Source organism: Trachypithecus francoisi, unplaced genomic scaffold (assembly GCF_009764315.1).
Source record: "Trachypithecus francoisi isolate TF-2019V2 unplaced genomic scaffold, Tfra_2.0 Lachesis_group16, whole genome shotgun sequence".
Lineage (NCBI taxonomy): Eukaryota > Metazoa > Chordata > Mammalia > Primates > Cercopithecidae > Trachypithecus > Trachypithecus francoisi.
Window position 1 is genome coordinate 92,201,108 of NW_022681461.1, and position 18,954 is coordinate 92,220,061.

Sequence of the window (18,954 nt, forward strand, 5' to 3'; positions counted from 1 at the left end):
TCAAGACCACCTTGGGCAACATGGTGAAACCTCATTTCTACCAAAACTACAAAAAATTAGGGTGTCATGGTGCACACCTGTAGTCCCAGCTACTCGGGAGGCTGAGGTAGGAGAATCATCTGAGCCCAGGAAGTCGAGGCTGCAGTGGGCCATGTTCATGCCACTGCACTCCAGCCTGAGCAACAGAGCAAGACCCTGTCTCAACATAAGTAGATACATAAATAAAAAGAAAGTTTAAAAGTAGAAGTCAAGACCAAATCAGAGCCAGGCCAGAACAGTTATGGCTTGGAAATCTAAGGTTTGTGTAGGTTTAGGAGATGGAATCAGCATGAGGTGATGGGCTTCATGAATGGATGGCAGCATGTCATACATATTCATTGGTCTCTAGAGGCTAAAAAAGATCTGAGCTAGCTGAAGTGAGAGATGACTACAGAAAACCCAGTTGACCAGAGTGGAGATTGCCACTGATCACCTACCTGTGCGGAGAATCCATTAAAGAAGGCATACCAGAAGTGCACCAGGGTGAAGGTGAAGTTCTTATAAAAGAAGTAGCTGAGAAACTTGCACATGCGATTATAAGACCAGCGGCCATGGACCAAAAGTAGACGCTGAAGATACTGGAACTGGGAGAAGGTGAAGTCACTGTTGAGCATGGCCTGCAGTCCCTCCTGGCCACTGATGCCAACCCCAATGTGGGCAGCTGCAATAAAATCCCAGAAACTTCTCAGACAGAAAGCTTGTTTGCTGGGCTCCCAGCCTGGGAAGTGTAAAGGGAAAGCTGAGATGATGTTGTACAAACTCCTTTATTTTACATTTGGGAAATGCTTTTAGGCTCAGTGCAAACTGTCTCTTACCTAGTGGAGTCTTTTCTCCTTAGTGGATTGCCCCTCCCTCACAAACTGGAAAACAGCTCCCTTTTCTGCACTGTTTTGTTTTGTTTTTACAGAGACACCATCTCCCTGTGTTGCCCAAGCTGGTCTCAAACTCCTGGACTCAGGCGATCCTCTCACCTCAGCCTCCCAAAGTGTTGGGACTACAGGTGTGAGCCACTGTGCTAGCCCTGTCTTCTGTAGTTTGTTTTGGACACTGCCACTCTAGAATGCCTGGCATGGCCAGTACTAGAAGCTGTCCTGAATGCTCTTTGCCACTACTCTAGCCATCTGGGCTCTTTCCTACTGTCCAGATGCTGAAGTTAAAATTTCTTGTTGTTTCTGGAACCCACTTAATTCAAGATGCAGGGTGGATGCCGGTCTAATACAGTATTTAATTACCTGAGTTTACCTAAGGGGCTAAAATCTAACTGTATGTGACGTACATACTTTGTCAGTGAGAAACAAGTTCTTCAGGAGGCCTAAGGTGACTTTTTCTGGATAAAGCAATTATTATATTTGATGGAAGAGAAAGACTGAAGTTCCTAAAAGTTTTAATTAGTTTGTGGTAGTTTGCCATTTTTCTGGCATATACCAAATTCACTGGTCTGGAATATGCCTACTGCACTGCTTGATAGGATAATTCAAACCTCTAAACTCCTAAATATCCCTAGGGTCTAGAAACTGGGGAAGAGAGGCCGGGCGCGGTGGCTCAAGCCTGTAATCCCAGCACTTTGGGAGGCCGAGACGGGCGGATCACGAGGTCAGGAGATCGAGACCATCCTGGCTAATACGGTGAAACCCCGTCTCTACTAAAAAATACAAAAAACTAGCCGGGCGAGGTGGTGGGCGCCTGTAGTCCCAGCTACTCGGGACGCTGAGGCAGGAGAATGGCGTAAACCCAGGAGGCGGAGCTTGTAGTGAGCTGAGATCCGGCCACTGCACTCCAGCCTGGGCGACAGAGCGAGACTCTGTCTCAAAAAAAAAAAAAAGAAAAAAGAAAAGAAACTGGGGAAGAGAGCAAGAATACTTCCTAGTATTAAAGCTGAAGCTGGAATATCTGCTAGAGTTTCTTGTATGAGCAGAGAAGTTGGACTAGAGGACCTCTAGATTTGTCCATATCTCACAGACCTACATGTTGCTGGAGGCTGGTAGGTCAACATTCACCTGAAATTGAAACCAGTGAATTTGGCCAGGTGTGGTGGCTCATCCCTGTGATCCTAGCACTTTGAAACTGAGATGGGGGGGATCATTTGAGGCCAGAAGTTTGAGACCAGCCTGGGAAAAATAGTGAGACCTCACCTCTACTAATAATTAAAAGATAGCTGGGCATGGTGGTGTGTGCCTGTAGTCCCAGCTACTCAGGAGGTGGAGGCAGGGGGATTGCTTGAGACCAGGAGTTCAAGGCTGCAGTGAGTTATGATCATGCCACTGCACTCCAGCCTGGGTGACAGAGCAAGACCTTGTCTCAAAACAAAACAAAACAAAAGAAAACAAAACAAAAAAAAAACGCTAGTACATGTCAGCCATTTGCTTCTACTGGTCCAAAGTGATCAGTAAGTCACCTATTCTCCAGCCAGGGGAACAGGGCAAGCTCTTGGGAACATAGACTTGGGAAAGAAAAGATCTCTGAATTGGGCATCACAGCCTACAGCCTTCAAAAAAGAAACAGAGACAGACTATGACTCCTGCCCAGGGGTCCTTTCTGTGGACCTTGAGTCATCTCAGAAAGAAGGTGTGGTAGTTGCACAGCCTGTTCTGTGAATGTAAGCATGTGTTCTTGTGGGAGCCATGTGTATCTGTGTGTGTGCTTATACTCATAGTGTAAATGCATGAATTTGAATGTGTGTGCATACCTGTGGATATGGGCTGATGCCTGCATGTGTCAATAAATGGGAGTGCAGGGATAGAGGAGTATGAATGGAGTTGCAAAACTGTATAAATGTGTAACACATATGAGAGGCAGGAGTGTGAGCCAGCAACAGAGTACCACTCAGATCAGTTTTGCCCATGGAGGAAGGAAGGGGCAAGCCCATGGCTGGAAGCTAACTGTCCCCCTCCCCTCACATGCCTTTGATCATGCTGACGTCATTGGCCCCATCCCCGATGGCCAGTGTCACCACCTTCTTGTACCTCTTCATCAGCTCTACCACCTGGGCCTTCTGAAGGGGTGTCATCCGGCAGCAGATCACCCCCTTGCACATGCACGCTGTTCGCAGCAGTTCCAACTCCAGGTTCCCTTCTAGAGCATAGGCCTGTAGCACCAGGACACACTCACTCTTCAGGTTGCCCAAAAAAGCTCTCAGAGTATGACCTTCCCAAATGGTTCCCTTTCCCTCCGCACCCTCCTGTCCTTCACAGGGCAGGCATAGCTGCTTCCAAGGCACTCCACCCCCAAGGGAGGCCAAGCCCCCAAGTCAGTTCTAGGCATCCTCACATCTGACTCAGCCTCCAATGGGAAACTAGTCGGGACCTCTCATTGGGCCAAATCTGTTGATGGGGCTAAGAGCTCAAGTGACTTCTTGGGGGACCTGTTTCTGCTTGCTTCCCTTTTCCCTTAAGTGACAGGTCACATCAGTAGAGAAGAATTTGAATTTGGATAAGGAAGAAATATGCCCTTCTCTTTCCTTATTTACTTCTTCCTAGAGGAGCCTAGGGAAAGGAGTCTTTCAGGCAAGGACACCTGAAGGGAAGGGGAATAGGGTGACTCATGGAATAGGAAAGGGAGTCTTGAAATTTCCCTGAAGTGTTGGACCTAGGAAGAGGGTTTCTTGGAAGTAGAGAATAGAGTGTAGCTCTGTGTTGCCCACCAGACTGTAGCCATCGATGATCAAGCCATAGTTGCCATTGGCCACCTCCTCGGGTATTTCAAAAGGCAGTTCGGGCTTCGTGGTGAGGTAAATGTTTATGGGGTCTGAATCCAGGAGAGACTCGGGTTTCATCTTGTTCCTTGCTGTCCTGAAAGCAAAGAGTAGTAGTCAGAGTCTGACCTGAAGTCTCAGAATTTAGGAGGGAAAATGTGTCCCCAGATGAAAGTGGGCAAAGGGGATACAGGAACTCTGCAAAGCACCAGCCAAGACCTCAGACTTGACAGCCTCTCAAGACCTGCCACTGCCATAGGTCCCTGACCATCCACATGCTACACTTCTCCATCCCCCATATTCCAGCCCCATTTAGCCCAAATGCTGCCTTACAAAATTTTTTCAAATATTTTAGTTTTTTTTTTTCCCTCCTCCATGTCTCATCTGTTCCTTCTGGTGGTGTGGGAGCTACACTAAGGGAAGAGATGGGTGGGAAATTTTGGGTCCAGGGACTGGCTGTGGCTAATCTCCCATCTATACCTGAGCTCTTTCCGAATAGTCTCATCATCCCTGCCTTCCACGACGAACACCTCATCCATTTCATCCTCAAATAGATTACAGGAATAGGCAATGTTCACAGCAGTCTCTGTAGCAAAGGGGGAGTACAAATCTCATTTTGGCTGGTGTTTAAGACAGGGACAGGATCTTCACATTGTACAGGTACACAGGCTCTAATATTGGGCTGCAGAGCCCATTCATCCACATTTGCCATGGATGCAATCAAAGTGCATTTTTAAAGAATCAGTGGAGATCATGTTCAAACATCCATGGATGATTGTCTACCTGTACAGACTTGTGGGTTACTTATCAATAACTACGGTCATTCTGGCCTTCTCTAGAAAGCCTTACCCTATTTCTTAGAACAATTTCAGTCTTTATCTACCTCTCCAGGCAATCAGGATGTGTTTCTTTGAACAGCACTGTGCCCATCTCTATGCTAGATTTTATGCCCCCATAAAATAGTCTGGAATTTGGAATAAATTCATACTAAGAAAAAAATCAAGCCCTGAATCCTGGCTACACGTGGTATCAGAATTCAGAGGAGAGACTGCAATTGTCACAGAAACTTTCTTTTTTTTTTTTTTTTTTTTTTTTGAGATAGAGTCTGGCTCTGTCGCCCAGGCTGGAGTGCAGTGGTGCGATCTCGGCTCACTGCAAGCTCCGCCTCCCGGGTTTACGCCATTCTCCTGCCTCAGCCTCCCGAGTACCTGGGACTACAGGCGCCCGCCATCTCGCCCGGCTAATTTTTTGTATTTTTTAGTAGAGACGGGGTTTCACCGTGTTAGCCAGGATGGTCTCGATCTCCTGACCTCGTGATCCACCCGTCTTGGCCTCCCAAAGTGCTGGGATTACAGGCTTGAGCCACCGCGCCCGGCCTCACAGAAACTTTCTTGAAGGAAGTCCTTGGAGGATGAATAAGACTTGAAGGAAAAGGCATTTTAAGTGGAGAAACAACCCAAACCAAGAGCCTAGAGTAGGAATTGGTTTCTTTGCGGGGCATATTTAAGAAAATGGTAACATTAGGATGCAGATAAGGATGTGAAGAGCAATAGATTATCAAAGTCTTGAAGGCCAGATAGGGGAGTTCAACCTTTACAACATGGAGTCACTGTACGTCCCTGAACAGAGGAGTAACATCATAAAATTAATATATTTGAGGAAGATTAAACTGATGGTTGTATGTTGGCTGTACTGAAATTAATAAGGGCAAGAGACAGAGAGATGAGTTCAGAAGTTTGTGTTAAGTACAGCCAACAGAAAATGAGGTTGAACTGGGAGGGTAACATAGGAGGATTTTCAGACAAATTTGTGGAATATAGTAGGAGAGTGATTCTATGGGACAGTAGGGTAAAATCAAAGACAATTTTAAAGTTTAGCTTGTGAGTTCCTGGGTGACAGGTCATGTCTGATTGATTCATCTGTCTTCAATGACTAATATATCATCTGGCATAAAGTATATGCTCAGCAAATTGTTTTTTTTTTTTTGAGACGGAGTCTCGCTCTGTCACCCAGGCTGGAGTGCAGTGGCCGGATCTCAGCTCACTGCAAGCTCCGCATCCCGGGTTCCTGCCATTCTCCTGCCTCAGCCTCCCGAGTAGCTGGGACTACAGGCGCCCGCCACCTCGCCCGACTAGTTTTTTGTATTTTTTAGTAGAGACGGGGTTTCACCGTGTTAGCCAGGATGGTCTCGATCGCCTGACCTCGTGATCCGCCCGTCTCGGCCTCCCAAAGTGCTAGGATTACAGGCTTGAGCCACCGCGCCCGGCCATGCTCAGCAAATTGTATACAAGATTGAGAATAAAGGTGTCCTCTAAGGACTTGATTTGACTTACAAGATACTTGTCAAAAAATGGCTAAGAAAAAAAGGAAAGAGGAGGAAAAGAAATGGCTAAGGTGGATAGGGAAGAGGATCAGTCAGTCTAGGGGTTTTACCTTGCTTATCTCCAGTTAAAACCCACAGTCTAATTTTGGCTTTGTTCAGGATGATGATTGTCTCAGGTACTCCATCTTGTAGCTTGTCTTCTATGGCTGTGACCCCTAACAGCTTTGAAGAGATGTATCAGTGAATGAGGAAAAAGGTAAGAGGCTTTTCCCCTTTTATTAAAAATAATTAATTATTTTTAATTTAGTGCTACCCAACGACTGAACCGGCACCTCAGTACTCTCTTTAGTGAGCCGGCTCTGTCCTGGTGTGAGGATCTCAGTGGTATAAAAATCAGCACATTCTGCCTCACAACACACACAGCCTTTCAACTAGATCACTTAGTTTCTGTGAACAGCTTTGGAATTAGAAACACTGCCAGAAAGATTAAAAATTACAACCAGTGCATTCTTCCATTATGGATTGAGAAGGTCCAGGATATACTGAATCAGCTGGGAATCCAGTATCCAGCCTCCCTGGCACAAAACTATGGAGCTCACATGCCAAGACTTCCTATCTTTCCTCCCAGAGAGAGCCTGCATCTGTCAATCCTCTGGGAGCCACTTTCAGAGCCCTTGCTCAGTCTGCTGACTGCCAGGCCCCATCGCTGCCCCTAGTCTATCCCTGGCTTCCTCACTAACCATCAAGTCTTTTTCGACTTCTTCATAGACACTTGATAATCTGCTTTCCCGATTCTCCAAAGACAAGCAGGCTTCAGTATGCCTCTTGCTCCAGTCCTGAAAGAATGCTTCATCCAACTCTCGGTAGGCCACCATTAGGGTGCGAAGGCCTTCACTGGCACAATCCTGGAAGACATACACGTGTGTGCATTGAGTGGGCCTGGGCTGGGTTAAGGCTGAGTTAAGGGAGTGGCAGACCGACCCCACAGGCTTCATTTGCCTGCAAAATAGGGTTTAATAATTAGCAACATGGGGCTAGTTCCTAGCCTAAGCAGAAAGCAACTGATGTGCTTTTTCAGCAAAATGTCCCAAAGATGGGGGCCAGCATAGCTGGAAGGTTGAGAGTAATTCTGAAGGATAGAAGGTTCTAGCTTTTACTTGTGGTTAGGTAATTTGCTGTGTGACTCTGGGAAAAACCAAATCTAGATCTCTTACTTGTAAAATTGGGATGATAATGTACCCTCTACAGAGAGGATAATGATGACTATGATATGAGAATGAAGGGAATAATAAAGTAAAAAGAAGCAGTTGTTATAAAAAATAATCAAAGGTGTTACTAGTTTTTACAAGCACACATTCACTTCCATTTTCCTCTCTCCCTTCCTTCCTCAAATATTCACTGGGTATCTTACACAGCACATACTTGTGTATTTGTCTATAGTTGGTTGGTTCAGTTGATTAGCCATAGCCGGCATGTTAATGAGGGCACCACTGAAATGCTCTTTGGGTGAGTTAGCATCTTTTTGCTCCTTAGCCACTGACATATCCTAACTAACCATAGCTAACCATCTTGCAGGAATAAACTCTTGGTCATAGGAGGGCTGGGTGAGAGAGTGTGGGTGGTTTAGGGCAGAATTCATATCCATCTAAGGGTGGGTTAGAAACAGATTTTGAATATCGAGAACTGCACATGACAACAATTCCACACGATCATTGCTATAGTGAGTGGCAAACTAATTCACTTTGGCATTATAAGAGCAAGAGAAACAGAATTTACTCTCAGTTCCCTGTGTAACGTCAAAGTGTTTGATGCTAGCTGTTAGGTGAAATTAACATAAGACAATATATGGACGGAATGTCATCTCTTAAACCTCTATGATGTTGGCAGTCTAGGAAGCCCCAGAAAAGATTTCAGGAGAGTTTCTAAGAAGGAAGTGACAGTGGCAGAAACTGGTTTTGTATAGGACACAGATAAAATAACTTGACAAGCTTAACAATACAATGACAGATTCATTAATCCATTCAACAAATAACTTTGTGGTATGTGTTAACATTATCTTTTATCCCTACTTGTGTGTTTTTTCTCTTAGTGCTGGTATGAGGTAAACTAGGGCCTGGGAGCCAAATCCTGCCTGCTACCTGCATGTGCATGACCTGTTTGCTGATCCCTGTCTCAGAGGGCCTGGAGTTCTGCTTTTGTGTGAGTGGGTTGTTAGAGCTTGACTCTTACAGATTTGCCATCAGTGGTGAATACACTGTAGTATAGTCAGGCGTCACTGTGTCTGTTGAGGATGGTAAGCAGGAAGCATGTCAAAAGATCTGAAACAGTTTTTTGGCTTCCTTTGAGGCTAGTCTGTGGAAATGCTTTCAGAAAAGGTACCCTAATTCACATGTTCTGAAAGGTTAAAAGATAAAAGTCTAGTCCATAAAAAATACTATGGCCTCTGGGAACCAGTATAAGGCATAAGAGCTGTCTTGTGTGGGACATTTCACTGACTTAAAAAAAAAACTTGAGATATAATTCATATAATATAAATTTCATCCTTTTAAAGTATACAAGTCAATGGCCTTTTAAAAGTCTATTCACAAAGTTCGTGCACCCATTACTAATGTCTAATTTCAGAATATTTTAATTATCCCAAGCTGAAACCCTGTATCCATTAGCAGTCATTCCCCATTCCATTTTCCCTTAGCCCTATGATGGCCACTAATTTACTTTCTGATTCTATAGATTTGCCTAGTCTGGACATTTCATATACATGGAATCTTTGTGGCCTTTTGTGACTGGCTTCTTCACATAGCATAATGTTTTCAAGGTTCATCTCTGCTGTAGCATTTATCAGTACTTCACTCATTTTTATTGCCAAATAACATTCCATTGTACAGATAAACCACATTTTATTTATCCAATCATCTGTTGATGGACATTAGGGTTCTTTCACTTTTTTGGCCATTATGAACAATGCAGCTTAGAACACTTGTGTACATTTTTTTTTTTAATTTTTAATTTTTGTGGTACATAGTAGGTGTATATATTTACGGGAAATATGCAATATTTTGATACAGGCATATAATCATCACATCAGGGTAAATGGGGTATCTATCACCTCAAGCATTTATCATTTGTATTACAAACAATCCAATTATACTCTTTTAGTTACTTAAAAATGTACAATTAAATTATTAACTATAGTCACCCTGTTGTGCCACCAAATACTAGATCTTATTCATTCTTTCTATTTTTCAATACCCATTTGCCATCCTCACTTCCCTCCCTCTGCCCCACTACCCTTCCCAGCCTCTGGTAACCATCATTCTACTCTCTGTCTCCATGAGTTCAATTGTTTTAATTTTTAGCTCCAACTAATTGAGAACATGCAAAGTTTGCCTTTCTGTGCCTGGCTTATTTCACTTATTAATAACATAATGATCCATCCATGTTGTTGCAAATGACAGGATCTCATTCTTTTTTATAACTGAATAGTACTCCTTGTGTATATGTGTCACATTTTCTTTATTCATTTGTCTGTTGATGGACACTTAACTTTTTGCCTCCAAATCTTGGCTATTGTGAATATTGCTACAAAAAACATGGAAGGGACAATATCTATTCAATACACTGGTTTCCTTTCTTTTGGGTATATACCTAGCAGTGGGGTTTCTAGATCATATGGTAGCTCTATTTTTAGTTTTTTGAGGAAACTCCAAACTGTTCTCCATAGTGTCTGTACTAATTTACATTCCCAACAGCAGTGTACAAAGGTTCTCTTTTATCCATACCCTAGCTAACATTTGTTATTGCCTGTCTTTTGGATAAAAGCCATTTTAACTGGGGTGAGATGATATTTCATTCTAATTTTGATTTGCATTTCTGTGATGATCAATGATGTTGAGCACCTTTTTATATGCCTGTTTATTATTTGCATGTCTTCTTTTGAGAAATGTCTCTTCAGATCTTTTGCCCATTGTTAAATCGGATTATTAGATTTTTTTTTCCTATAGAGTTGTTTGAGTTCCTTATATATTCTGGTTATTAATCCTTTGTCAGATGAGTAGTTTGCAGATATTTTCTCCCATTCTGTGGGTTGTCTCTTTACTTTGTTGATTGTTTCCTTTGCTGTGCAGAAGCTTTTAAACTTAATGTGATCCCATTTGTCCATTTTTGCTTTGATTGCCTGTGCTTGAGGGGTATTACTGAACATATTTTTTGCCCAGACCAATGTGCTGGAGAGTTTCCCCAGTGTTTTCATTTAGTAGTTACATAATTTGAGGTATTAGATTCAAGTCGTTAATCTATTTTGATTTGATATTTATGGTGAGACATAGGGGTCTGTTTTCATTCTCCTTTAAACTTTTTAAAAATTTACTTAAAAAAATAGAGTCATGGCCGGGCGCGGTGGCTCAAGCCTGTAATCCCAGCACTTTGGGAGGCCGAGACGGGCGGATCACGAGGTCAGGAGATCGAGACCATCCTGGCTAACACGGTGAAACCCCGTCTCTACTAAAAAATACAAAAACTAGCCGGGCGTGGTGGCCGGCGCCTGTAGTCCCAGCTACTCGGGAGGCTGAAGCAGGAGAATGGCGTGAACCCGGGAGGCTGAGCTTGCAGTGAGCTGAGATCCGGCCACTGTACTCCAGCCTGGGTGACAGCGAGACTCCGTCTCAAAAAAAAAAAAAAAAAAAATAGAGTCAGGGTTGTGCTTTGTTGCCCAGGCTGGTCTCGAGCTCCTGGGCTCAAGTGATCTTCCTGCCTCAACTTCCCAAAGTGTTGGGATTACAGGCATGAGCCACAATGCCCGTCCTAGTTTAATTATTCTGCATATGAATAATATTTTTTCCCAGGATCATTTATTGACGAGACTGTCTTTTCCCCAGTGTATGTTCTTGGCACCTTTGTCTAAAATTAGTTTACTGTAGGCATATGAATTTGTTTCTGGGTTCTCTATTCTGTTACATTGGTCTCTGTGTCTGTTTTTATGCCATTGCCATACCGTTTTGGTTACTATAGCTCTATAGTATAATTTAAACTCAGGTAATGTGATTCCTCCAGTTTTGTTATTTTTGCTCAGGATAGCTTTGGGTATTCTGGGTCTTTTATGGTTCCATATAAATTTTAGGGTTGTTTTTTCTATTTCTGTGAAGGATGTCATTGATATTTTGATAGGGATTGCACTGAATCTGTAGATTGCTTTGGGTAGTATGGACATTTTAACAATATTTACTCTTCCAACTCATGGAGTATCTTTTCATTTTTTGTGTGTCCTCTTCAATTTATTTCATCAATGTTTTATAGTTTTCATTGTAGAGATCTTTCACTTCTTTGGTAAAGTTAATTCTGAGGTATTTAATTCTCCCTGTAGCTACTGTAAATGGGATTACTTTCTTGATATCTTTTTCAGATTGCTTGCTGTTGGCATATAGAAATGCTATTGATTTTTGTATTTGAGTATGTATCCTGCAACATTACTGAATTTGCTTATCAGTTCTAACAGTTTTTTTGGTGGAATCTTTAGGTTTTTCCAAATATAAGATCATATCAACTGCAAACAAGGATAATTTGACTTCTTCCTTTCCAATTTGGGTGTCCTTTATTACTTTCTGTTGTCTGATTGCTCTAGCTAGGACTTCCAGTACTATACTGAATAACAGTGCTGAAAGTGGGTATCCTGGTTGTGTTTCAGATCTTGGAGGAAAGACTTTCAGTTTTTCTCCATTCAGTGTGATACTAGGGACTTGGGTGTTGTGATCTAAGTCGTGTCTGCATTAGGAGGCACCCCAAGCCCAGGAACACTGTCATTTTTGCAGACTTGTAGCGGTACAAGTGGTCTTGGATAAGATGGTGGTCTTGGATAAAATCTGGAAGAATTATCTGGATTACTAGGCAAATTACTGGATTACTCTTATTTTCTTCCTTTACATTCTCCCAACCAAATGGAGTCTCTCTCTCTCTGTGCTGAACTGCCTCGAGCTGGAACACAAGCAACCCTGTGACCACCATTGTGACTGTGGTGGGTCAGACCTGAAGCCAGCACAACTCAGGGTCTTGCCCAATGCCCAATGTAACCACTACCTGGTTACCGCCTATGTTCACTCAAGGGCCTAGAGCTCTACAATCAGCAGGTGGTGAAGCCAGCCACTCTTGTGTCCTTCACTTCAGGGTGGTGATTCTCCAAGGCTCCAACCTGGTCCAGAGATGTCATTTGGGATCCAGGACCCAGAGTCATAAACCCAAAAAATCCACTTGGTGCTTTATTCCACTGCAGTTAAGTTGGCATTGAAACCACAAGACAATGGGTTTTCCTACTCTTCCCTCCCTTCCCTCCCTTTTTCCCAGGTAGTGGAGTTTCTCCCTGTGTCCACCATCATGACAGGCTTATGGGGAGTACTGCCAGGGTACTGATGATGTTCACTTAAGGCCCAAAAGTTCTTCAATCAGCCTGTGGTAAATGCTTCCAGGCTTGGAACTCCCCCTTCAGGGCAATGGGCTATCTTCTGGCCAAGGGTAGGTTTAGAAATGCCATCTAAGAGCCAACGCTTGGAATTGGGGGCCCCTAGAGCCTGCTTGGTGCTGTGACCAAGCTGGTAGCTAAGCTGCAAGATAAAGTCCTCTTTATGTTTCCCTCTCCTTTTTTCAAATAGAAGGGGTCTCTCCTTGTAGTCACCACAGTGTGAATATGCTGAGTGACACCTGAAGCCAGCACATCTCACAGTCTCCCCCAAGGCCCATGGCATGTATTACCTGGTTAATGCTATTGATTATTCAGAACCCTAGGGCTCTTAGGTCTGGAGGTGATAAATCCTGCCAGGACTGGGTCCCCCTCAAGGTAGTGGGTTCCCTTTGGCCCAGGGCGTGTCTAAAAATCTCACCTAAGAACTAGGGCCTGGAATGGGGGCCTCATGACTTCGCCTAGTGCCCTGTCCTACCATGGCTGAGCTGGTGTCCAAGTTGCAAAACAAAATCCTCTTTGTTACTCCCTTTCCTCTCCTCAAATGGAAGGAAGGGATCTCTTTTGCAGGTATGTGTTGTGCTGCCTGGGGTTGGGGTAGGGGTGGCACTCCCTTAGCCACCCAGACTAGTGTCTCACTGGGTCTCATGACCCTCCAAGTCCACTGGCTCTGAACCCAGTACAGCACTAGGACTTGGCTAGGAGTTGCAGTCCTTATGGCCTTGACAGCCTATCAAGTTTATTTAGAACCCCAGAGCACTTTAATCTGTGATGGTGAAGCTTGCAGAAACTCAAGGTCTTTTTTTGAGACAGAGTTTTGCTCTTGTTGCCCAGGCTGGAGTGCAATGGCACTGTCTCAGGTCACTGTGACCTCCACCTCCCGGGTTGAAGCAAATCTCCTACCTCAGCCTCCCAAGTAGCTGGAATTACAGGCATGCACCACCATGTCTGGCTAATTTTTTGTATTTTTAGTAGAGACAGGTTTCTCCATGGTGGTCAAGCTGGTCTCAATCTCCAGACCTCAGGTGATCTGCCCACCTTGGCCTCCCAAAATGTTGGGATTACAGGCGTGAGCCACTGTGCCCAGCAAGAAACTTAAGTTCTGACTGTTGGGATGGGTGATTCCCCTCTGGCTAGGACTAGTCTAAATGCTCCCTCTGTGGGCACTGGTTGTGTTTTGACTGGTGTTGGCAGCACTGAGTTCCCATAATTGCTGCACTCTCCCTCCCCCAAATTCACAGATACTCTGCACAATGTGGCCACTGCTGGGGGATGCAGGAGGGCTGATGCTAGTGATTCAAGACTGTTTTTCCTACCCTTTTCAGTACACCTTTCAGTGATATGAAGTTAACATCAGATACTCTGATTGCTCATCTGTTTTTGGTTCTTTGAAGGTGATTTTTAATGTAGATAGTTGTCAAATATGGTGTTCCTGTGAGGAAAATGATCAGTGAAGGATTCTATTTATCCATCTTGCTCCCATCCCTCCACCTGTGTACATGTTTTTGTATGGGTGTATATTTTTATTTCTCTAGGAAATATACCTTGGAGTGGAATTGCTAGGTTATATGATCACTTTATGCTTAACTTTTTAAGGAAATACCAGACTGTTTTCCAAAATGGCTGTGCTATTTTACTTTCCCATCAGCAATGTTGAGGGGTTACAATTTCTCTGCATCCTTGTCAATGCTTATTATTGTCTGGTTATCTTTCTTTTTCCTTCAAATATTTGATTTTAGCCATCCTAGTGGGAGTAAAGTGGATTTTGTGGGTTTGATTTTTGTATTTCTCTAATGACTAATGATGTTGAAGAGCTCTTCATGAGCTTATTGGCCATTTGTTCTCTGACTTCTGGCTGTGTGTTAATGGAGAGTCAAGTTGAGGTGACTTAATAAAATAGCATATTCTCTGATTTATCAAACATTTTTGTGATCTATCTTCATTCTTATTCTGTCCCTTGTTCTCTCCCTAGTCCCCAAACCCTTTGCATATACAGATTTAGAGGTGAAAACCTCAAAGAGTATGGATCTGGTTTTCCTTTCTTGTGCCAGACGGCTGGAGCTACTCTCTCTTTTTGATACATCCCAAATCCTAGAGTGTAGAAGTAAGGTAGGGTAGGGTAGAGAAGGTGCCTTTGATGATTCCAATCCTATAGACAACAGAGAGCGGTATCAAACAGTCCAGGCCTGATGTTTTCTATTCTAGGCAGTCTGTTCTCATCATGGCTGGGGGAGTAGGGCCTCCCATAACAACAGGTCCTATTCTTTTTATTATTATTATTATTATACTTTAAGTTCTGGGATATATGTGCAGAATGTGCAGGTTTGTTACATAGGTATACACGTGCCACGGTGGTTTGCTGCACCCATCAACCTGTCATCTACATTAGGTATTTCTCCTAATGCTATCCTTCCCCTAGTCCCCCACCCCGGTGTGTTATGTTCCCCTCCCTGTGTCCATGTGTTCTCATTGTTCAACTCCCACTTGTGAGTGCAGTGTTTGGTTTTCTGTTCCTGTGTTAGTTTGCTGAGAATGATGGTTTCCAGCTTCATCCATGTCCCCGCAAAGGACATTAACGCATCATTTTTTATGGCTGCGTAGTATTCCATGGTGTATATGTGTCACATTTTCTTTATCCAGTCTATCACTGATGGGCATTTGGGTTGGTTCCAAGTCTCTGTTATTGTGAATAGTGCTGCAATAAACATACGTGTGCATGTGTCTTTATAGTAGAATCATTTATAATCATTTGGGTATATACCTAGTAATGGGACTGCTTGGTCAAATGGTATTTCTGGTTCTAGATCCCTGAGGAATCACCACACTATCTTCCACAATGGCTGAACTAATTTGCACTCCCACCAACAGTGTAAAAGTGTTCTTATTTCTCCATATCCTCTCTAGCATCTGTTGTTTCCTGACTTTTTAAGGATCGCCATTCTTTTTTTGTTTTGTTTCGTTTTTTTGAGATGGAGTCTCGCTCTGTCGCCCAGGCTGGAGTGCAGTGGCGCAATCTTGGCTCACTGCAAGCTCTGCCTCCTGGGTTCAAACCATTCTCCTGCCTCAGCCTACCGAGTAGCTGGGACTACAGGCGCCCGCCACCACGCCCAGCTAGTTTTGTGTATTTTTAGTAGAGACAGGGTTTCACCATGTTAGCCAAGATGATCTTGATCTCTTGACCTCATGATCCACCCACCTCAGCCTCCCAAAGTGCTGGGATTACAGGCATGAGCCACCGCCCCCAGCCTAATGATCGCCATTCTAACTGGCGTGAGATGGTATCTCATTGTAGTTTTGATTTGCATTTCTCTGATGACCAGTGATGATAAGGTTTTTTTTATATGTTTGTTGGCCACATAAATGTCTTCTTTTGAGGAGCATCTGTTCATATCCTTTGCCCACTTTTTGATGGGGTTGTTTTCTTCTTGTAAATTTGTTTAAGTTCCTTATAGATTCTGGATATTACCCCTTTGTCAGATGGATAGATTGCAAAAAATTTTCTCTCATTCTGTAGGTTGCCTGTTCACTCTGATGATAGTTTCTTTTGCTGTGCAGAAGCTCTTTAGTTTAATTAGATCCCATTTATCAATTTTGACTTTTGTTGCCATTGCTTTTGGTATTTTAGTCATGAAGTCTTTGCCCATGCCTATGTCCTGAAGGGTACTGCCTAGGTTTTCTTGTAGGGTTTTTATGGTTTTAGGTCTTACATTTAAGTCTTTAATCCATCTTGAGTTGATTTTTGTATAAGGTGTAAGGAAGGGGTCCAGTTTCTGTTTTCTGCATATGGCTAGCCAGTTTTCCCAACACTATTTATTAAATAGAGAATCCTTTCCCCATTGCTTGTTTTTATCAGGTTTGTCAAAGATCAGATGGTTGTAGATGTGTGCCATTATTTCTGAGGCCTCTTTTCTGTTCCATTGGTCTATATATCTGTTTTGGTACCAGTACCATGCTGTTTTGGTTACTGTAGCCTTGCAGTGTAGTTTGAAGTCAGGTAGCGTGATGCCTCCAGCTTTGTTCTTTTTGCTTAGGATTGTCTTGGCTATGCAGGCTCCTTTTTGGTTCCATATGAAATTTAAAGTAGTTTTTTTGTTTGTTTTGTTTTGTTTTTCTAATTCTGTGAAGAAAGTCAATGGTAGCTTGATGGGGATAGCATTGAATCTATAAATTAATTTGGGCAGTATGGCCATTTTCACAATATTGATTCTTCCTATCCATGAGCATGGAATGTTTTTCCATTTGTTTGTGTCCTCTCTTATTTCCTTGAAAAGTGGTTTGTAGTTCTTGAAGAGGTCCTTCACATCCCTTGTAAGTTGTATTCCTAGGTATTTTATTCTCTGCAGCAATCGTGAATGAGAGTTCACTCATGATTTTGTTCTCTGTTATTGGTGTATAGGAATGCTTGTGATTTTTGCACATTGATTTTGTATCCTGAGACTTTGCTGAAGTTGCTTATCAGCTTAAGGAGATTTTGGGCTGAGACAATGGGGTTTTCTAAATATACAATCAAGTCATCTGGAAATGGAGACAATTTGACTTCCTCTCTTTCTATTTGAATACCAATGTGAAAATCCTCAAGAAAATACCGGCAAACAGAATCCAGCAGCACATCAAAAAGCTTATCCACCACGATCAAGTCGGCTTCATCCCTGGGATGCAAGGCTGGTTCTACATATGCAAATCAATAAATGTAATCCATCACATAAACAGAATCAATGACAAAAACAAACCACATGATTATCTCAGTGGATGCAGAAAAGGCATTCAATAAAATTCAATACCCCTTCATGCCAAAAACTCTCAATAAATTAGGTACTGATGGAATGTATCTCAAAATAGTAAGAGCTATCGATGACAAACCCACAGCCAATGTCATACTGAATGGACAAAAGCTAGAAGCATTCCCTTTGAAAACTGGCACAAGACAAGGATGCCCTCTCTCACTACTTCTATTAGACATAGTATTGGAAGTTCCGGCCAGGGCAATCAGGCAAGAGAAAGAAACAACAGGTCCTATTCTAAAGCAAACTCCAGGTCAGACTATGGAAACTCCTGAATCAAGAACCAGGGAACTATTCTGATTGTTGTAATACTCCCATGGACACAATCCTCATCATGCCTCTGGGGTACTGTCACACTCAACTCTTTCATATAGAAGTTGGCAATGTGGTCGGCAAAAATCCCACAAAATAAGATAGTTTTATTCTTCTACCAATTAAAGAGACACAGACATCATTATACAGCCATATAGAAACACGATGGCCCAGGGACACATACGTGGCTACATATCCAGATACAGAGAACTACCTGCACCTTCCTTCTCCTGCAGCCTAAACACTTACATCTAAATGTTCCATGGTCACATCACAGAGGGAACTACAGGATGGATGAAGCAGTTCACAGATGATGGTGTCTGCACCCTTGCAAAACAACATTATCCGATCTTCAGGTGTCCGCACTAAAGATAAGCAAATTAAGCAAAGTAACTATATCAGTCCCTTATTATAACTTGTCTGAGCCAATGAGGGATAATAGGAGGCTATTCCCCATGACATTGTTTCTACCTTTAATGGAGGCTAAGTACTCAGTGAGTGGTCACACAGGATAAATGATGTGGCGAGGGCTGCTAAAAGTGAGAGAGGAACTTACAGAACCAGTTCTTCCATGGGTTCAATGCTGCCCATGGAAGAGTCTGATGTAGAATCACATTTAGTATCTCCAAGTCCCAGACCAAGGCTCATATCTAGTAATGCCATGGGTGAAAAATGACCTTCCTTTTTAGTATGAGGGGCTCAAACTAACTGAGAGAGACAGTATGAATTTCTCCTGTATGTCTGCTCCCATCTCTTATTCCATGTTCAGGCTTTATAAATTTATTCTTTCCCCTCACCTTGGCTTTGAGGGTGCTGATAAGCCACTGCTCAGGAACACCAGGGACTTAGTGTGGACTTAGCATATGGTAGCAAGCCCATATTTGTGTGTAAGAGAAAAGTTAAAGGATATGTGAGAAAATAGGGATGGCTGCATGTTTGTATTTGAGGCACATACCTATGAGAAGGTATGTGAGTGGGAGAAAGCATGTGTGTGTAGGTAAAAAAGAAAGGCAATGTGTGAATACGTATGAAGGACAAAGAAGGGGAGAAGGCCAACTAGGAAGGGCACCCACCAATAACAGACATCCTCTTGCGCACATTGTTGAAGTCCAAAATAGTCAGCAGTTGGTAGACTCTGGTTTTCCCCATTTCGACCACTATGACTGTCTCAGATGTGCGGGAACGGAACACAAAGCCAAAGTTCCTGGCAGCAGTGACCAGGGCACCTTCATCTGGTGACTGAGCCTGGTACACCAGCATGCCTGACAGGAGAGAAGAGGGCAACCGGAGCCCACAGAGATGGGTAGCTGAAGTCCACCCAGAAGTGACACTGTCTTCTAAGTGATTTATATAAAGATAGAGC

General features: G+C 43.1%; 1 protein-coding gene across 2 annotated transcripts in view; it reads right to left on the reverse strand.

Annotated features, from left to right (window-relative positions):
* Nucleotides 1-18,954, reverse strand: part of LOC117099018 (phospholipid-transporting ATPase FetA-like) — a 119,539-nt gene that overhangs the window by 6,855 nt on the left and 93,730 nt on the right. Inside the window, exons 16-23 of one of the 2 annotated variants that reach the window (XM_033238180.1) lie at nt 18,665-18,853; nt 17,841-17,956; nt 6,794-6,958; nt 6,164-6,275; nt 4,211-4,316; nt 3,680-3,827; nt 2,941-3,124; nt 477-700 (exon numbers count right to left, since the gene is read on the reverse strand). In XM_033238180.1, coding sequence (XP_033094071.1) covers nt 477-700; nt 2,941-3,124; nt 3,680-3,827; nt 4,211-4,316; nt 6,164-6,275; nt 6,794-6,958; nt 17,841-17,956; nt 18,665-18,853 — 1,244 coding nt within the window. The remainder of the gene's footprint in view (nt 1-476; nt 701-2,940; nt 3,125-3,679; nt 3,828-4,210; nt 4,317-6,163; nt 6,276-6,793; nt 6,959-17,840; nt 17,957-18,664; nt 18,854-18,954) is intronic. The other variant, XM_033238181.1, reaches the window with a different exon arrangement.